General features: G+C 45.3%; 1 protein-coding gene and 1 pseudogene across 2 annotated transcripts; one reads left to right on the top strand and one right to left on the bottom strand.

Annotated features, from left to right (window-relative positions):
- Positions 1–7,633: 7,633 nt before the first annotated feature.
- Positions 7,634–7,773, top strand: LOC135911742 (U2 spliceosomal RNA; annotated as a pseudogene).
- Positions 7,774–8,530: 757 nt separating this feature from the next.
- LOC135911303 (AFG2-interacting ribosome maturation factor-like) lies at positions 8,531–15,542 on the bottom strand. Of its 2 annotated transcripts, XM_065443514.1 has the most exons (5): positions 15,514–15,542; positions 15,296–15,385; positions 14,091–14,270; positions 12,270–12,382; positions 8,531–8,714 (listed from the first exon to the last, which is right to left on the bottom strand). In XM_065443514.1, the coding sequence occupies exons 1-5, from the start codon at positions 15,525–15,527 to the stop codon at positions 8,674–8,676; spliced, it is 438 nt and encodes a 145-aa protein (XP_065299586.1). In that variant the 5' UTR covers positions 15,528–15,542; the 3' UTR covers positions 8,531–8,673. The 2 variants fall into 2 exon arrangements, with proteins under 2 accessions (XP_065299586.1, XP_070384742.1); XM_070528641.1 differs by lacking the exons at positions 15,296–15,385; positions 15,514–15,542 and adding an exon at positions 14,407–14,926.
- Between the last annotated feature and the right edge of the window lie 913 nt (positions 15,543–16,455).

Below are 16,455 nucleotides of genomic sequence, written 5' to 3'. Positions count from 1 at the left end.
TGCCCGCGCAGTGAGGCAGTCGGCACGGACGCCCCATGTGGGGATCGCTGTGTCTGAAGGGGCAAGGTTCTGACTGGTGTTGTATAAGTCTCGGGTGACTTCTTTAGTCACGACAACAGATTGCATTTTTTACAAGCACTGCTCCAGGAGGGCACATGTACCCGGCAAACGGAGGCCTCAGGAGAGCACCTGAGGTTATATTAAAGCAGGCGGCGCAGGATCTCCAGGGCACCCAAGGGGTATCGGAGGGATCAAAGCTGGAAGCAGGGCGCCCCGTGGGTTGGGGCCGCGGAGGCCGAAGCGTGCCAGGGCGTGTTCGCAGAAAAATATTGGCTGTCCGCGAGATCGGGCAGCCGATCCTATAATCCCCTGGTACGCGCAGGCCTCGGCGAGCCCCAACCCATGGACCAGTCCGGGTTCTAGCTTTGATGTCCCCGTTGCCGCTTTGGTGTCCTGGAGGCGCCGCCAATAATGCGAAATAATGACACGTTGTTTTCATTAGTAAAAACATGATCGGATAAATATGATTGCCTCGTGCCGCCAACTTGCGATGCTAAGCTCAGCACTACCGCGCCCCGCGACTTCTGCCGGCACGCCTAGGGACAAGCGCATACAACGCGCACCAAGAAACTCCTCCGTAGTACCTAGGCAGAGTCGTATTTTCAAGGAGCAAAACTCCCCACATTTCCTCTCTCGCACCCGCTCTTACTCGCGCATGCGCGCAAACGTCCGTCGTCTCCGCAAGTGCCACGCTCCACTGTACCTACAAGCAATTGGAAATACGCCCCCCGGTGGCTGTTTTATAACTTTTTACCTCTGCGAGGAGAAGGTCCTCCTCGCCCTTCAGATACCCCACAAGTCGGAGAGAAAGGGTGCGCACGTCGCGAGAGCGGGGGAGAACCGGGAGAGGGCGTACTGCACCGCTCCCGTGTCTACGCTATTCTATCCACTGTATCTACGCTGGCTCTCGATGCGGGGAAAGATGGGCGCGTGTGCTCCCCACAGTTTGCACATTTTAGCAACGTGGCCCTTTCCTTCTTCATACACTGTTCAGAAATCGGCAACTCGTGGGTGAATGCTGTCCTCTGCGTCCATGATACATCCTTTTCATTTTTTCTTTCACTGACGACTTTGCTTTTGCAAAGCTGAACCTGGGCTGGCGCTTCTCATTGCTTTTATGTTGCGCAACTTTCTGTTGACAGTGGATGTCTCCTGTTTCTGCAGGCGCTCCTTTGGCATTGGGTTGCAGCATTTCTTTCGTGTCTTGCGTCACCGCTTCCATGGCTACAGCTAGGCTGCACATGTGTTCCAATGTGTCACTTTGTCCTCTGGCATTGCCAACAGCCTGCACCGTACTCCCTCGGTGCGTAGCCCAGCAACGAGCCAGTCCCGCCGATGTTTAGTCAACGAGGTGCCGAATTCGCACATTGCAGCGACTTTCTTCAATTTGACTTATGAAATATGCGACAGTCTCATCGACTTTTGCTTTCACTGGAGAAAGCAATACCATTCCGCGACCAGGGAGCGCTTAAGAGCGTGATGCTTCTTCAGAACGTCCACAACGTCTGTCAATGACACCTTAGCCAGTGTTTTAGGCAGCCGCAAGCTTCGCAGCATGACATACGCCTTCTCACCTATAGCCGTTAGAAGACCAGGGGTCTCTTGCCTTTGGCTATGTCATTGCCTGCAGCAAATACTTTGAAACGTTGAAGGTACACCTCAAAGTTGCCGCCATTTGGCTGAAACTCCGGTAGCTTCCGAACAGTGGTCGCTATGCTTCCGTTCGGCCTGGTTCTGGTGGGCATCCTAGAAACCCAGCGCGAATTCCGTCCTTGTCACCAGTTGTAGCTTGACACCAGGCAAGAGTCAGAAGATACTTTATTATTGACGCACATGCTGGCAGCCTCAATTGAACAAAAAGAAAACACTCAACGATACTCGGGTTGTGTATATAAGCACATGCTATCTCTCAGTGCATGCGCAGCCAGCAGTAGCTTGCGAGCACGCAAATATGCCATGCGAATGACTTATCGCATGACTGATGACATCACAACTCTGTGCACACTGCTTCTTCCCCAAAAAAAGATTCAAATGCAATAATAGGGTTTTACATGACAAAATCACAATCTGATGATGAGGCACATCGTAGTGGTGGACTGTGGATTGATTTTGACCATCTGGGGTTCTTTACCGTGCACCTGCTTCTTCCCCTCATGAATTGCATCACTGATGAAACGTTCCAACATTACCTTGTCCAAAAGGTGAAATGTACAAAAAGCACACTTTATCATATAGAGTGTGTATGAAAGAAAGTTGTTCAGCCAGTGTGCCACGTAATTGAGAATACATGCCCTTGTTATGTCTAAGTGTGGCTGACCACTGGGCTCATTATTATCAACATGCTTTTGAGGAATGCACTCATGTGACACTCAAATTACTAACAAGCATAGATCTTATCCAAGATTGCTTTTTTTTCATTGTCTACCTTGCAAGACCTTAGGATAAGTAGTTCTCACTCCCTATCGTTACTTTCCCTTTCATTATTTGTGGCCAGGCCGGATATCATCAGACGTCACCAAAAAGCCTTGCTTCAAAGTCATCAAAGTGCACAAGCCCTTCTTCAATGGTTTGCGAACTGCTCATCAGAGACCTGCTTCAATGATTCAGAGGTCATGGCTTGCCACTACTCAGCATGAGGTTGCTGGTCCAACTCATTGTCTTCAGCCATGTGCCAGTGAAGGCATGATGCAAAAATTGAGGAGCCATTCCATTCTGCGAACGTGGATGAACAGTGAAGCTGTAGCACATCAAACAGGGTTAGAGAAGGGTACATGTATTAATTTTCATCATATGGTAATGGTAGTGATGACAGCTTTGTGATTACTGAGATATACAATGATTCAGGCACGTACCGAAGGCTGGGCCCGGGGGGACCCGGGCTCCCCCCCCCCCCCTAAACCCACGCCACCACTTCTCACACACATTCCTAAAGCGCTGCCAAATCAATGTTGAGACGTGACAGCTATTCGACGGTCAATATTTTGTTGCCTTTTTCACTCCTTTTGGATGGCGGTAGTTGTCGCCGTCTCCTGGGATATGAAGGCCAGTTTCCTCATCAATTCGGTGCCCGCACGATTAGGTCGAGATGCATTCAGTTGTCACCGTCTATTCAACGGTCACGCGCATCGTCGTTGCTTCATTAGTTCAACCTTCTTCGTCTAGACTGATCCAGGGACCGGGAAAGGGATTCAGTTCGTGGTCAGCTGGTCTCTATGCACGTGGAACGAGTTGCGGCCAGAGAAAATGGCAACTGCGTTTAACTTTTCTTTTTGTTTTATTATTTCCTCGAGCGACGGCTCGCCGCAACGCTGACAGATCCTCGGAACCATATAGCCGTGATATGGGTTAGATAAGGTGGAATAAAAAGCAATGCGAGACAGCGTCCATCACCAAACCCTGCAATAACCCTTAAAATCATAGGCAATATGACTGTCGCCCGTTAACTCGTCTGGCTTTTGCCTAAGTGTTCAACACTTTTGTGCAAAATTGGCAACTGGAAACAAGACTCTCAAGGAGTTAAGCGATCTACTAAGCGATCTACTAAGGGAGAGGGCCTAGACAACAGCCAAACAGGAAGGAAATGCGAAAATTAACAAATTTAGTCATTGTTTATGAAGCTATTTCTGGATCAACATCTCTTTATTTAAAAATGAACAGAGAAAACGCCGCCGGAAGTGAAGAACAATTCCGTGTGTTCTGAATGTCGCTTCTACAGTTATCATTAGAGCCGCCTAACGTAACCACGTCTCTGCTGTGCTTATGTAGGTGTTTTCCTAACCTTCCGCGGTGGGCGCAGTACGTCTAGAATCGCAGCTTCCTGCGCCATGTGCGGTCGTACGCGACTGGCGGCCACGCATCGTTACGTAACTTCCCTAATATTACGAGTTGGTTGTGGCACTTGTTACAGCAGTAAACGGGGGATCCAAAAGAACTGTGATTGTTCCGCAAATATATGTTTCTGTATAATTCTTCCATAGCTAATTCAAAAATTGCTAATATAGTCGGATACAACTTAAGTCTGCAATGAAGCCCCGCCCACGCCCTCATCACCGCCAGCCACTGTTCCTCCGCGAGGCTGCAAATAATTCGTACTTCAAACTTTTTCTGTTACCCAAATAAGGCGGTAACCACAAAAATAAAATTATTAGCGTGCAATTTTATACCTTTTCCCTCGCCTATATGGTGGAATGGCGAATACCCAATTCTTTATTGAACTGAAATAACATGCTTGGCTTCGCTACAACTATTTGTTGTGAAGTTCCACTTCAGTTGGCAGTGAAGTTTCATCAGTAAAATGAAGTTTCATGAGTAAATGAAGTGAAGTTTCATGAGCAGTGAAATGAACCGCACCGCGGACTTTTGAAGACTCCATACATTTTGTCCATGTCTGATGCACGCATCATATTTTCTGGCGATTTAAAGTCTCTTCAAGAAGAGCAGACGCTCCGGAGGTATCAAGCATAGAGTTTCCTACAAAAATTACTAGAGGCAACTCTGGCGCTAGTGTCTACGGGAGCTGCAATGAGAGCGGTTGTCCCAGCACGGGAATTATGGGAAGTACATAGATTTGCCTAAACTTTGTCCTTTTGGCTTCAAACGGCTTGGTGACTTTGTAAACATGTCATCTTCAACAGTATATTGCGCAATAAATAAACATAATTAAAATTGCCCGACGGCACGAGTCGAACACAGGGACTTTAGCACAGAAGCCCGATATTGAAACCATCAAGCCACGGACGCATGTATCGACAAGCGAATGAAACGCCCTTATGAATTTATCGCGGGCATGCCAGTGCCTTGAGACGCTTGGTGCGTTTCGATTTGCCCACTTGGACAAGCTCAATCGTTGCAATTAATAGCAATTGTACGCGTTCCCGGCGTCTGCACTTCGAAGAATATAGATTGCGCTGAAATATACAAAAAGATTTATATAGCGTAATATACAAAGCCACAAGAACGTTTGAATCTACAAGCACGAAGATCAGACAAATCCATGTACTTCCCATCGTTCCCATGGTAGGACAACGACTGCAGCGCCAGAGTTCCCTCTAGTAATTTTTGAGGGAAACTCTATGGTATCAAGTACAATGCCATATTGAAATGGCCGCATGAAGACGATTTTGTTTGCTTCTGTGATTGGCTGGCGGAGTCTTCGCGCGGTCCGTGTGCGTTTGTTGCCAACTGCTGTTCTTTTTAAGTTCTATTCTACTAATCTATATTGTACACTTTTGCTTCTTTACTGGTTCTCGGCAGTGTCCTTTCTGCGCTTCATTCCTGCGCGAGTCCATGGGCGTCTTGCGCTGGAGTTTGAGGTATAGTAGCGGCGCCTGGTGGCGCCGCGGGAAACGACATCTGGGTCGTACCAGCTTGGGTCGTATTGAGCCCTGGCTGTGGCGAAGCACGTTTCTAGGCCGAGTTTTGCATCAATTCGCACTTTTTTCTGCCCTGTTGCGAGTGTGAAAAGGCTCGTCACTTCTCGCAGACCATGCCGACCACGCTGCGAGCTCGCCGCAGCCTATAGTTTAACGAAAACGGGCTCTCCGTGTGCCGTGGGACGCAATGCTGGGAGCAGACGAAATCGGTGGCGCCGATCCGGAGAGACCTAGCCCAGCCTCGAGAAGGCGTCACCGTCATTACATCTGCGTCGTGGGCTGCCATGAACAAGAAGGCATGAATCCCAACATCATATTCTGCCGTTTTCCTTCAAGGCCTCACGAAGTGGAGCGTCGGGCGCGCTGCATAGCTGCAGTTCGTCGCGCTGAGTAAGCGAAACTTCGCGCCATGCTGACTGCTTCGCCTGTCTTGAAGCTTGCTTGATTATCTGCGTTCTAATGTTCGGTCTTTTGCACCTACAGTCCCGACAGCAGACCGACATAGCAGCAGGCATGGCTGGTAATTCACGATTCGAGACCCGGCCACAGCGACAATTAACAATACGACCGATGCGAAGTGGCGAAGTGACCAGGTGTGTGCAAATGAGCACAAATGGTCGGGCTCATTCGATGACGCTTCACTACCCCACTACGAGCAGCACAGGTTAAGAGAGTTAAATGCGCTCATCCTTGATCTCAAGCCAGCACGTTGATGCAACGCAACAAGGCAGTATTGATTGCAACACATCGATGTTCGAGCGCTGTCATTAAAACCTACATCAAGCGAGCGGCGTACGAGCTCGCACTGCAGCGCGATTCGCACGTACGTGCGAGCTCATATGTAATTGCACCAGTTATTACCAGTTACTAAAAAGGAGAGATGGCCGCTACTACAACGCAGGCATAACTACTTGTTTAGCGGCATGCAGTCAACAAAGATTGCAGGAGGCCCGCCGTTTCGCGGCATGTCGAAAGACCGCTGCCGTCGCGGCGCGTACGATCGTGTGCTCGAGCAGTTCGTACATCGCGGCGCGTACCATCGTGTGCTCGAGCAGTTCCGCACACATGATGTCTGCCTATCGCCGCTGTGGATTCATTCCTAGCAAGCTTTTCCTCGCGTTTGTGCGCCTGAATCTAGCAGCTAGCGTGCAAACCTTACCTGAAGTTCCACTTCGTACGCGACTCGCTTCACTTGCGATTGACACGGTGCTAAAACTTCGCCGCGCAATTCTTGAACGGCGTACACGTATTCGGCACTGCATAATTTCTTGCCTTTACGCAGCGTGCCACCCCTGAAAAAATCTTCGGCGCCCGATATTCGCTGCAGGCCGTGAAACAACACAACCGAAAGTGACGGGTCCATAGTGTAAACGTGCTTTCCGAAGCAGACGACCGAGCTTGGTACGACCCATTTTAGCGCAGAGGGCGCTTTTTAGCACCTTTTTCGCAGCGCCCCCTGGGCAATGCAAGAGCCCCATTTGACGCGGTTCTTTGTTTGCCAAGTAAAGGAGAGGTGTATCGCACAGGCGTACGTGTAAAATACACCTTATTTCATTTCTCTTCTATGGGTTTACGTGTTTTTATGGCGAATTGGTGGGCGTTGTTCACATTTGCACTAGTAGAGGTACCCCCCCCCCTCATTTGCATAGAAAAGTTACCTTGAGTTGGGCGCCCCCCCCCCCCGAAAAAAAATCCTGGGTACGTGCCTGCACTGATTGGTTTGGTTACCGCATTAGTCAGATTCTTGGCGAAAGCTAAATTTATACACGACCGTTGTTGAGTAGTTTAGAGACTTGGATTCATGCGGCACTTCAAACTAAACTCTTCTAGCACAAATTAGGTGAACCATTTCTTGTCTGCTTGTCCATATTGAAGGTCACAGGGGTAATGTCATCACAACTAGCCCATGAAAAGTGTATGGTCATGAACTTCTCGATATCACACTTGGGTGTGCTTGGAGATATATATACACAGTGGATATCACAATTCAGTCTTTCATTTGTACGGCACAGACATGCCCACAGTCGGTGGCATTGTCCTCTTGTGAGTCAGGGGTGTATGGCTGTGCATACATTTTGTCCTTTACGTATATAGCAATGCCTCCTTCTCATGAGTCCCTATGCTGTTCACAAAGGATTACAGTACACCTATTGACTTGAAACAATGAATCTTGATTGACTTATTTCATTATTATTATTATTATTATTATTATTATTATTATTATTATTATTATTATTATTATTATTATTATTATTATTATTGGTGGAGTGCTTGAAGCCTGCTTCACCTCCACCGTGGGTCGGCCCAGTTTTGTACTATCTCCAGGACCGGCCCACGCTCACTTTTTTATTGATGATGCCCAAACAGGAAGAATACACAGAACCCTAGCCATACACAGCTTTGCTGTAAAAACACTTGTGTATTTTGATTTAGGTGCACATTAAAGAAACTCAGGTGGTTTGAGTTGATTGACCTTGCACTATAATGACCCTCGTACCACACTGCAGTTTTGGAGCACTGCCAATTAATTACTTGCTCCGCGAAAGATCACCTCTTACCGTTCACAACATATAAGCTCAGCATATTTCAGTTCACACATGGCTGAACCAAAAGCAAAACTGCATGTGCCCAACGAGGCCGAGCCTAACTTGCGACATGGCTTCACGTTCGTTTGCGTCACATGGCCCCCCACAAAACTTGCATTAAAAATGCTCTCTCCAAGTTCAGCATTATCGCTGCATGAGGCCATGCAAAATGGCTTTGATTGTTGTACGCTAATATAAATCACCATTGTCTAACACAGTGGGGCTCCAGTGTGGGCATAATGAAAGTTCCACTCCTTTTGATAGCATATAAAGGGTACATTCGTATTTAAAAGTTAAAGGCAATCTGAGGCAAAACAACTTCATTAAATCCCCTAAACAGCACAAATCTCAAGACAGCCCTCACCAATGGTCCCAGTAAGCTACCATTATTACATGGCCAGTGATATAAAAAGGTGATGAAAGCCCCTCACTTAAAAATAATTTTTAAAATCTGCAACTACCATGAAATGATTTTAAAGGGATGCCTTACAATGTTCAAAACAATCAACATAGTCCCAATGCTTGAACAATTTATTCCAACATAACAGCACTCCATTCAGCTGATTTTGATACCCTCGATGCTGCACAATGCTGAAGCCAATATCTACAGCCCAAACCAATTCATTCAATGTAAGTCACATGATCAGTCTGCACATCTACACCATGTCCATTACAAATTTTGTTGTTGCCAAGACATCTGAAAAGTGAAAAAAAAAATACCAGGAAATATGTTGCTTATTCAAATTCTGGCACTCTCATTTACAAGTAAAGACAAAATGAGGCATTATCGTTTAGGGTAAAAAAAATTTTTTGAAGTTTGTTGTGGCTGTCGTTGTTGACAAATACTACTGCTAATCATATGGTGACAGGATCATCAATTATACCACACATTTAGCTACGAGCTGTATTCTGCACTGTTTCAGTCTAAATTTCCAGGAAACAAACATGGAAAGCGATGTCACAGTAGGATGAACAGTACAAGTCAAAAAGCAGTGAGAAGAGTAAGCATTCGGGCTGGTTGGTTCATGATTATGAGCAGTAAACAGCGCTAAACAACAGGACGAAGAGAGGGACACAGACTACAGCGCTGACTAACAATATGCTGAACGCATGCTGAATTTCTGTTGCTTGTGTGCTTTGAGATAGCGGTAGAAGAGTATATATATGCTGACTGAAAGAATAAAGGCACTTGGTTGTTAGTCAGCGCTGTGGTCTGTGTCCCTCTCTTCGTCCTGTTGTTCAGCGCTATTTACTCTTCGCAAAGCAGTGACAGCTGCATCGTCACTCATGTGGTTTCTGAAGACTGTGACGTCTCACTACACATTCAGCTCTGACCTTGCCATGACTGATGCATATTTCACCTATAGGTACGTTCGATTTACCTGCACCACATGAACCAGTTCACGAGGTGCTGCACCCTGCCATTCGTTTCAGCAGTGCAGCAATGGCACCCGCTGAACCAGAATGTTCATTTCAAAAGGTGCAGGAAAGGTGCAGGGCTGGCTCATGACTTTGCTGCACCCACTCCACTGTCGTGCTGACTTGGTGCAGGCGTACAGGTGTGAAGCAGCGGCGCAGCAGATGACACAGCACACAGCTGCGAGTGCCACTACAACCCCGCTTACACTTGTCTGATGTGCCTACGCAAGTGTGGTGTGTACTTACACCCCAGGAACTGATCACACCTGCTGTTCAGGGCCTCTCAAATGTACGCACTCCATGCACGTTAGTCTGACATAACAAAGCGCCAGCACCACGTCTGCACCTTTGCATTCATTTTGAGTGTCTTGTTGGGCCTGCACCTCAGAAATCGAGCTGCACAATTTTTTCACTTCTCATGAACCATCGTGAACTGGTTCACAGTGGTGCAGGCGAATCAAACAGACCTTATAATGGAACATTCTGCATTCATCATGCCATTTTCACAGCCACCTTTGTCATTAGACTGCTGTCAATAGTGCTACATGCAGCAGAGAAACCAAAACCACATCACTGAAAAGTCTATCAAATTAAAGATTCTACATCTGATTCAGGACCAGTTGTTGCAAATGCAGTATTTTAAGAAAGTTAATTCAACCACCTGTATTACGTCTATATAGCCCTTGTATGGATTTATGAAAAATAAAAGGCCCACAGCAACGCCCACATGCGTGTACCAAAAGCTGTGATATATGTATATATTAGTGAAGCAGGCTTTACTAATTAGCCAATACTCAATAGTCTGCCATAAAGAAATTAAACACAAGTACACTTTTAGTGAAACAGCACAACATCCTTATTTGTTTCATTCCATTCTATTTTCGATGCAATTAAAGTAAAGCTACTTGGTAAAGTATGAGGCATGCAGGCTAAAATTGAAACAACATTGCTTTGTTTGCCAATGCAGAAACATTGCTCCCCCACCTCCTCCTCCTCCTCCTCACAAAACACCTCTCTCCCCAATTTTTTCGTGGGTTGTCTGAATGCTGTTCTGCCTAATGCCACCTTTAGCTACATACTTTGCAGCATGTGAAACCTGCCCCTAGTGATAAGAATGCAACAAATTGAGTAAGGACAATATATCACTTTGCAGTAGCAGCAAAGTGCAACATTTTCGTCATTTAGCTATCTGTCAATGCAACTCAATTCCTTCACATTTTAAAACACAGCCACGTCCACACATGCAAATTATATATTGAGATAGTTATGAATGCTATGAATGCTGCACTTCACAAGAAGTGAAGGATGCCCAAAGAGAAAGCTAATGCAATAAAATTATGAAAACGCTGTAGCTTAAGATTGCAGCCACAAACAGTTTCTTGTGACTGGTTACTGTAATAATTGGCAGTACAGCAGGCAATATATTCTCAAACGATCCCTTGAGGGAATTCTGCCCTCAGTGTAACTGATAGGCCAGCGGCCAAGATGGCCATCACTACAGTGAGGCATCACATTTGATGTTACATTGCAGAAGCATAAAGTGTCCCCGAAAGTTATTGAGAATACAGCACCAGACCTTGCATTAAATGCTGCACAATTCCGCAGCTATGTTTATGTGTATTCGTGCAGAATAACAAACCAAACAAGATGAAACATTTGAAATTTATTACTTTACTCTAGTAATCATGCTAATCACCTGGTATGCCACAGCTAGTGCAAATATGCACATCATAACGGAAGCATAATCTCATTTTCTTTTCTCCTCAGCACACACACCAAAACACTTTACCACACGGCCCCCACCCTCTGAACAGCAACAGATAAAAACGCAAAAAAAATTAAGGAAAATCATTGCACTTGCACATCTGGTGTACGCAGTTTCTTTCCTCATCATCTACTGTCTTATCTGAGGCACACAATGCCTGGAGTTGTCTAGTGTCATGCAAAGCAGAAGCATTTTACAGTGCAGCTGTATATGCCTACCCTCCCATACATTTTTTAATGTCTGTTCCTCAAACCTCCCGCACCCTTTATGTGGAGGCAAAGCAAACCATTAAGGCATGTGCTGACACCTGGCATAGCAAGAGGAAAGCTAAGAAACAACCCAATACATAGTTTCACACAATAATTACTAGAGAGAACTCTGGCGCTAGTGTCTACGGGAGCTGCAATCGGGGGCAGTTGAGCCAGCATGGGAATTATAGGATTTTCCTAAACTTCGTCCTTCTGGCTTTAAATGTCTCTTCAACTTTGTAAAGTTGTCATTTTCAACAAAGTAATGTGTAATCAATAATTAAATAAACATTATTAAAATCATCTGCCGGCAAGATTCGAACACAAGGCCTCTGGTTCCATCATGCCATGGACACATGCATCGACAAGTGTCATAGAACGCCCTTATGAATTTTTTGTAGGCAAACCAGCGTATTGAGACATTTGGCGCATTTCAATTTGGTCACCTCAACAAGTTGAGCCACTATTAGTAGCGCCTGTGCATGTCTGCAGAGTATTCTACAGACGCGGATGGGAAAAACCCCAAAATAGTAAACTTTTTCACTGGGTGGTGTGCTTTGCCTTTCTTACAGCTCAACTGGTAGCCCACATTCACAGTGGAATGGCCTGTGATTTTTCATCATACCACTACCATTTCAAATTGTATAACAACACTACACTACAAAATTACTGTGCACTGGTCTGGCAGAGATGCAGTGCAGAAGGCCCGACACTTTCACGATAAGCGGAAACACTAAGTAGTCTGCACTGTATAAAAAAACAGAAAACAGTTTCACAATGTTGTATTCATGTGCACTTTTTCAATCTTGGAACAACTCACCATTCATCGATTCGATCAAAGCTGAGTCATCTTTCCACTCTTTTACAAAGGCGCCAGCCTTGAAGTCGTCACCAAAATTTGCTTCTTCTAGCAAGAGTTCTCTTGCATGAACACTATGTAAATGCAGTTCAGGAAACAGAAGCATGATACATTCCACAAGACACCACTTTTTTTGGCAAAACCTACACTTATGATTTGGTGAGAGCTAACACATAAGAAGCAAACAACATTTACAAAAATAAAAAAATTTCGCTTACTTTCCCCATAAATGTGTATAGTGCTGAGACAATGAAAATCGTGCACCAGAGTAGAAGCATAAAAATAATATTTTGGCCATTAAATCCTATTAAACAGTATAAGAGTGAAAAGCTGCACTAGTTAGTTTCAATAGAGACTAAACATTGTTCCAGTGAAAAAAAAAGACAGATGGGCAAAAAGGGTATGTGTCCCATCATCCCCTCTTCTCTTCATCCGAGTCTTCATTTGCTAGGACAACGTTTGGTGTCTAGTAAAGATTTAATAGTTCATGTCTCAATAGCATGCACATGTGTGAAATGTGTGCATTAAAAAAGCTGCCCAGGGAAAATGTGGCATAACAGTGTGCTTTTTCAGCATTTTCATGTTATAATCTCTCGAATTAATGTTTTCTAGGACACTGCAGTTCAATGATATCAGTCATTAGCCTTGCTTACGGTGGCCTTAGACAGTTATGTACAAAGTGGTCCAATATAAAGGCGAAATACTAATCAGTACTCAAGCAGCAACTACAAAATATCTATTGAAATATTGCCATGACATTTGCCAAGTAGTCTTCCTGTAGAGTGGCTTGCCCCATCAACCTTTCTCAATTTCAACACTAATGGAAGGAAACTTGATCGTCTACAATGCAAGCACAGTGTTCCTTTCTTATAAATTTTTCTTGCACATATGAATAATTTGTGCATGTACCACATGCATTTAACTTCATAATATCTGGCCTCTAATTTAATTGTGGAGTTTACATGCCAATATGACCATTTGATTATGAGGCAAGCTGTAATGGGGGACTCCAGATTAACTTTGACCATCTAGAGTTCATTAATGTGCATCTAAAACTGTACGAGCGTTTCTGCATTTCACCCCCATCTAAATGCAGCCGCCGTGGCCGGAATCGAACCCACAACCTTGATCTCAGCAGCATAACGTCACTGCTACTAAGCTATGGCAGAAGACGGCCTCTAATTACTTCAATGGAACCTAGGAAGAGGGGGGCTGCTTCTGCAACCGACAATAGTTTTGCTTGTTCTCTTCCTTTTTACAAATAAAAACCAAAGCCGTATAGTGCTAGCTGCAGCATTAATGCTTCATTGTCCACAAAAAACTCTGCTGCAGCCTGAAGTTGCATCCACTTTATGTTGCTGTTAATTAATGTGGCTCCATCACGTCATACAAAAAATTTCAGGTGCTCATTTGCCTCAGATATTAGGTACCTAAACAATACTTCTTGACTTGACCAAAGGTAGGCAAAATGCATATAATGTTCAAAAATCAAGCCATGCTTTCAAGTCCACAATGTGGCAGTCACCATGAGATAAAATTTCTATCATATAAAGCATCTATGACTACAGTACCGCAAATCACACTCTCTCAAGTCATAAGCAGCGAACCTGTTTGCAGTAGCAACATGAACACACTGCAACTCAATTTACAGCTCTCCTATTAATCAGACAAATGATGTTTAATGTTTTAATCCAGGCACACACAAAAAAAAATATTTATAGCGTGACTACGAAGAATCTGCTTATAAATGTGCGTACGACATGGTCAGTAGTCAAAGGATACTGGCTACTAAAGTGTTGTTCTGTACATGTTATCCATTCAAGCATATCAGCCACTGACGGACACGTTTCGCTTCTGAAACAAATGTCTTCAATGCTTCGATTTTGCGCAAGATGGTCATAGATTTCAACTGCTTGCTGGCAAGCACTGGTACAAAGATTCTGAGACTTCTTCAATGTTTTTCTGAAAATAAACCAGAACAAGGCAAAAAAAAGAAAAAGAAACGTCGTCTACGTTGGCGAGGAACGCCAAGCATCCCGGAAAACATCCTTGCGTTACTGTCACATGCTGTCAGCAGAAGTGAATTTTCATAACTTACAGTATTGATTCCAACTTTTCTTTCTCCTGGAACAGCTCATTCTCTACTCTACGCACGACCCGCACTCGGATATCTGGGCATTTTGACAAGAGCTCGCTGCCCGCAAGTTTCGCTGTCCAACAGTTCACCTGTATTTCCCGCAGTGTGACTATTGCAATCAAATGAGGGCGGGCTTTTTCCATACATTTTTCCCAGGCCTCTTTCTGCTCTTTCAGTGCGCAAAATGCGAGTTTAAATGGTTTCCGCAAGTCATACAAGCGTTCATTCAAGGCGGCTACCTCATCCATCGACGGTAACATAGAACGCAACGTCGTGTTTTCTCACACCTCACACGCGGGCACACAACTCTGTGCAGCCTTGTTAGTCACATTACCATAGAATATATATAAAGAACCAACTATTACGTGCTATTACTACGAGCAAGAAAAGCGACAGAAGCGTCAACCGCGTACAATCCACACACGCCGCAACACGGTTACGCCATTCTCTATGGTTACACCATGCTACACATGACACTTGCTATAATGATCACAATGTCCATAGCGTTTGCACTTTTATCATAGCTTTTATACTCATTTTGCACTTATGTAAGTACATCACTTTTATACGCCCAAGTATAAAAGTGATGTATGTGAAAAATAAAATTTATTGCAAGTTAGCGCTCATACTGTTCCTGTGTGTCTGAATTTCACTGTCTCGTCCTCTGCGCACTATTCATTGCTATTCAAGGCATGATTAGGCTGTAAACAAAATTTCTTGCCCCAGATACCTCAGATGATGCACTAAGCAAGCGGATATTCTCAGGAACTCTCCGTGTACAGCAGTTCACAGTGATATTCATATTGTGTAGTTTGCGGCCGGGGTAGCAGAACTTGAGGCCGTAACTTGCCGTAAGGTCCCCGCTTCATCTAGGGACTTCAGTTTGCTGTAGAGTACCTCGATCCCTCGATGCCCAGCGCCGCGGCAACTGTTCAGACACCTGTTCCATTAAAAAAATAATGGTTTTTGTTCGTTTGTTTATATATATATATATATATATATATATATATATATATATATATATATATATATATATATATATATATATATACGGGAACCTGCGCTTACGCTTTCCGTTCCATGTCATGGTTCTTGTTCAGTCGCCAGCCCTTAAATCACCGGCAACTGCCTTTTCGGTGCTGCATCGCCGGACGTTTGCTTCAGTATATATAGAGGCTTCGTTAAGATGTCCTCGTAGTCAATATTAGGGCGAGAAAAATTTTTAATAAATCGAGATTCACGTAAGATACGTCTTCTCTAGATCGTTGCTCCGGCCGGTCTCGTGCCTCGCTCGATTCCCCCGGCCCATGCTTCATGGCCTCTCTGCTCTCGCACTGGCGGCCAGGCAGCATCCGGTGAAAGTATGCGCCTGGGAGGTGCTATTCACATGGAGCGGCGGTGTCTGGCTAAACGGACCCATTCACTCTTGATTTGCAACTCGAGACGAGTTCATTCGGATCCATTCATATTTCAATGCTATATCAATTATATGGACACTTCAGGCGCGTTTCTGCCGTCGCCACGAGGTTCTGTATAAAGTCCTAGGGCGATAAAATCGTGGCCACGCGCCGTTCGGGTGTATGTGCGAGTGAAAACGTGCGAGGGTGAGCCGGCGATCGCGGCTCAATCTCGCACACGTAAGGGATGGAAGCGGGAAGGAAGCGCGCCGTCTTCCGCTGCGCGCGAGGCTCCGGAGGGAGGGTAGCGAGGGGGGACGCGTCCTACTCCGAGCGGCCGCGCACGCAGGCCCGGGCGTGAGTTTACAATTGCTAGCAATTGCTAGTAAGTACAGCGGGGCGTGATATTTGCGGAGGCGCCGGACGTTTGTGCGTATGCGCGAGTAAGATCAGCTGCGAGAGAAAATATGGGGGCTTTTGCTCCTTGAATATATGACTCTGCCTAGGCACTACGGAGAGATCTCTTAGCGCGTGTTGTATGTGTTTGTCCTTAGGCGTGCCGACACTGCGGAGTAAGGTCGAGTTCGTTTACGCTCGGACGCTGGCTGTCGGC

Source organism: Dermacentor albipictus, chromosome 1 (genome assembly GCF_038994185.2).
Source record: "Dermacentor albipictus isolate Rhodes 1998 colony chromosome 1, USDA_Dalb.pri_finalv2, whole genome shotgun sequence".
In the NCBI taxonomy this organism is placed as follows: domain Eukaryota; kingdom Metazoa; phylum Arthropoda; class Arachnida; order Ixodida; family Ixodidae; genus Dermacentor; species Dermacentor albipictus.
Note: the sequence above shows the minus strand (reverse complement) of the source record. Positions and strands in the feature narration are given on the sequence as shown.

Bases quoted from the DNA above. Each gene is read 5' to 3' on its own strand.
- LOC135911303 (XM_070528641.1), bottom strand. From the start codon at position 14,705: ATGTTACCGTCGATGGATGAGGTAGCCGCCTTGAATGAACGCTTGTAT. The intron at 14,271-14,406 runs GTAAGTTATGAA...GTTTATTTTCAG, and splicing joins GAAAAGTTGGAATCAATACT to AAAAACATTGAAGAAGTCTC. The intron at 8,715-12,269 runs GTGAGTTGTTCC...TTCACTTTTCAG, and splicing joins TTTGATCGAATCGATGAATG to ATGTCTTGGCAACAACAAAA.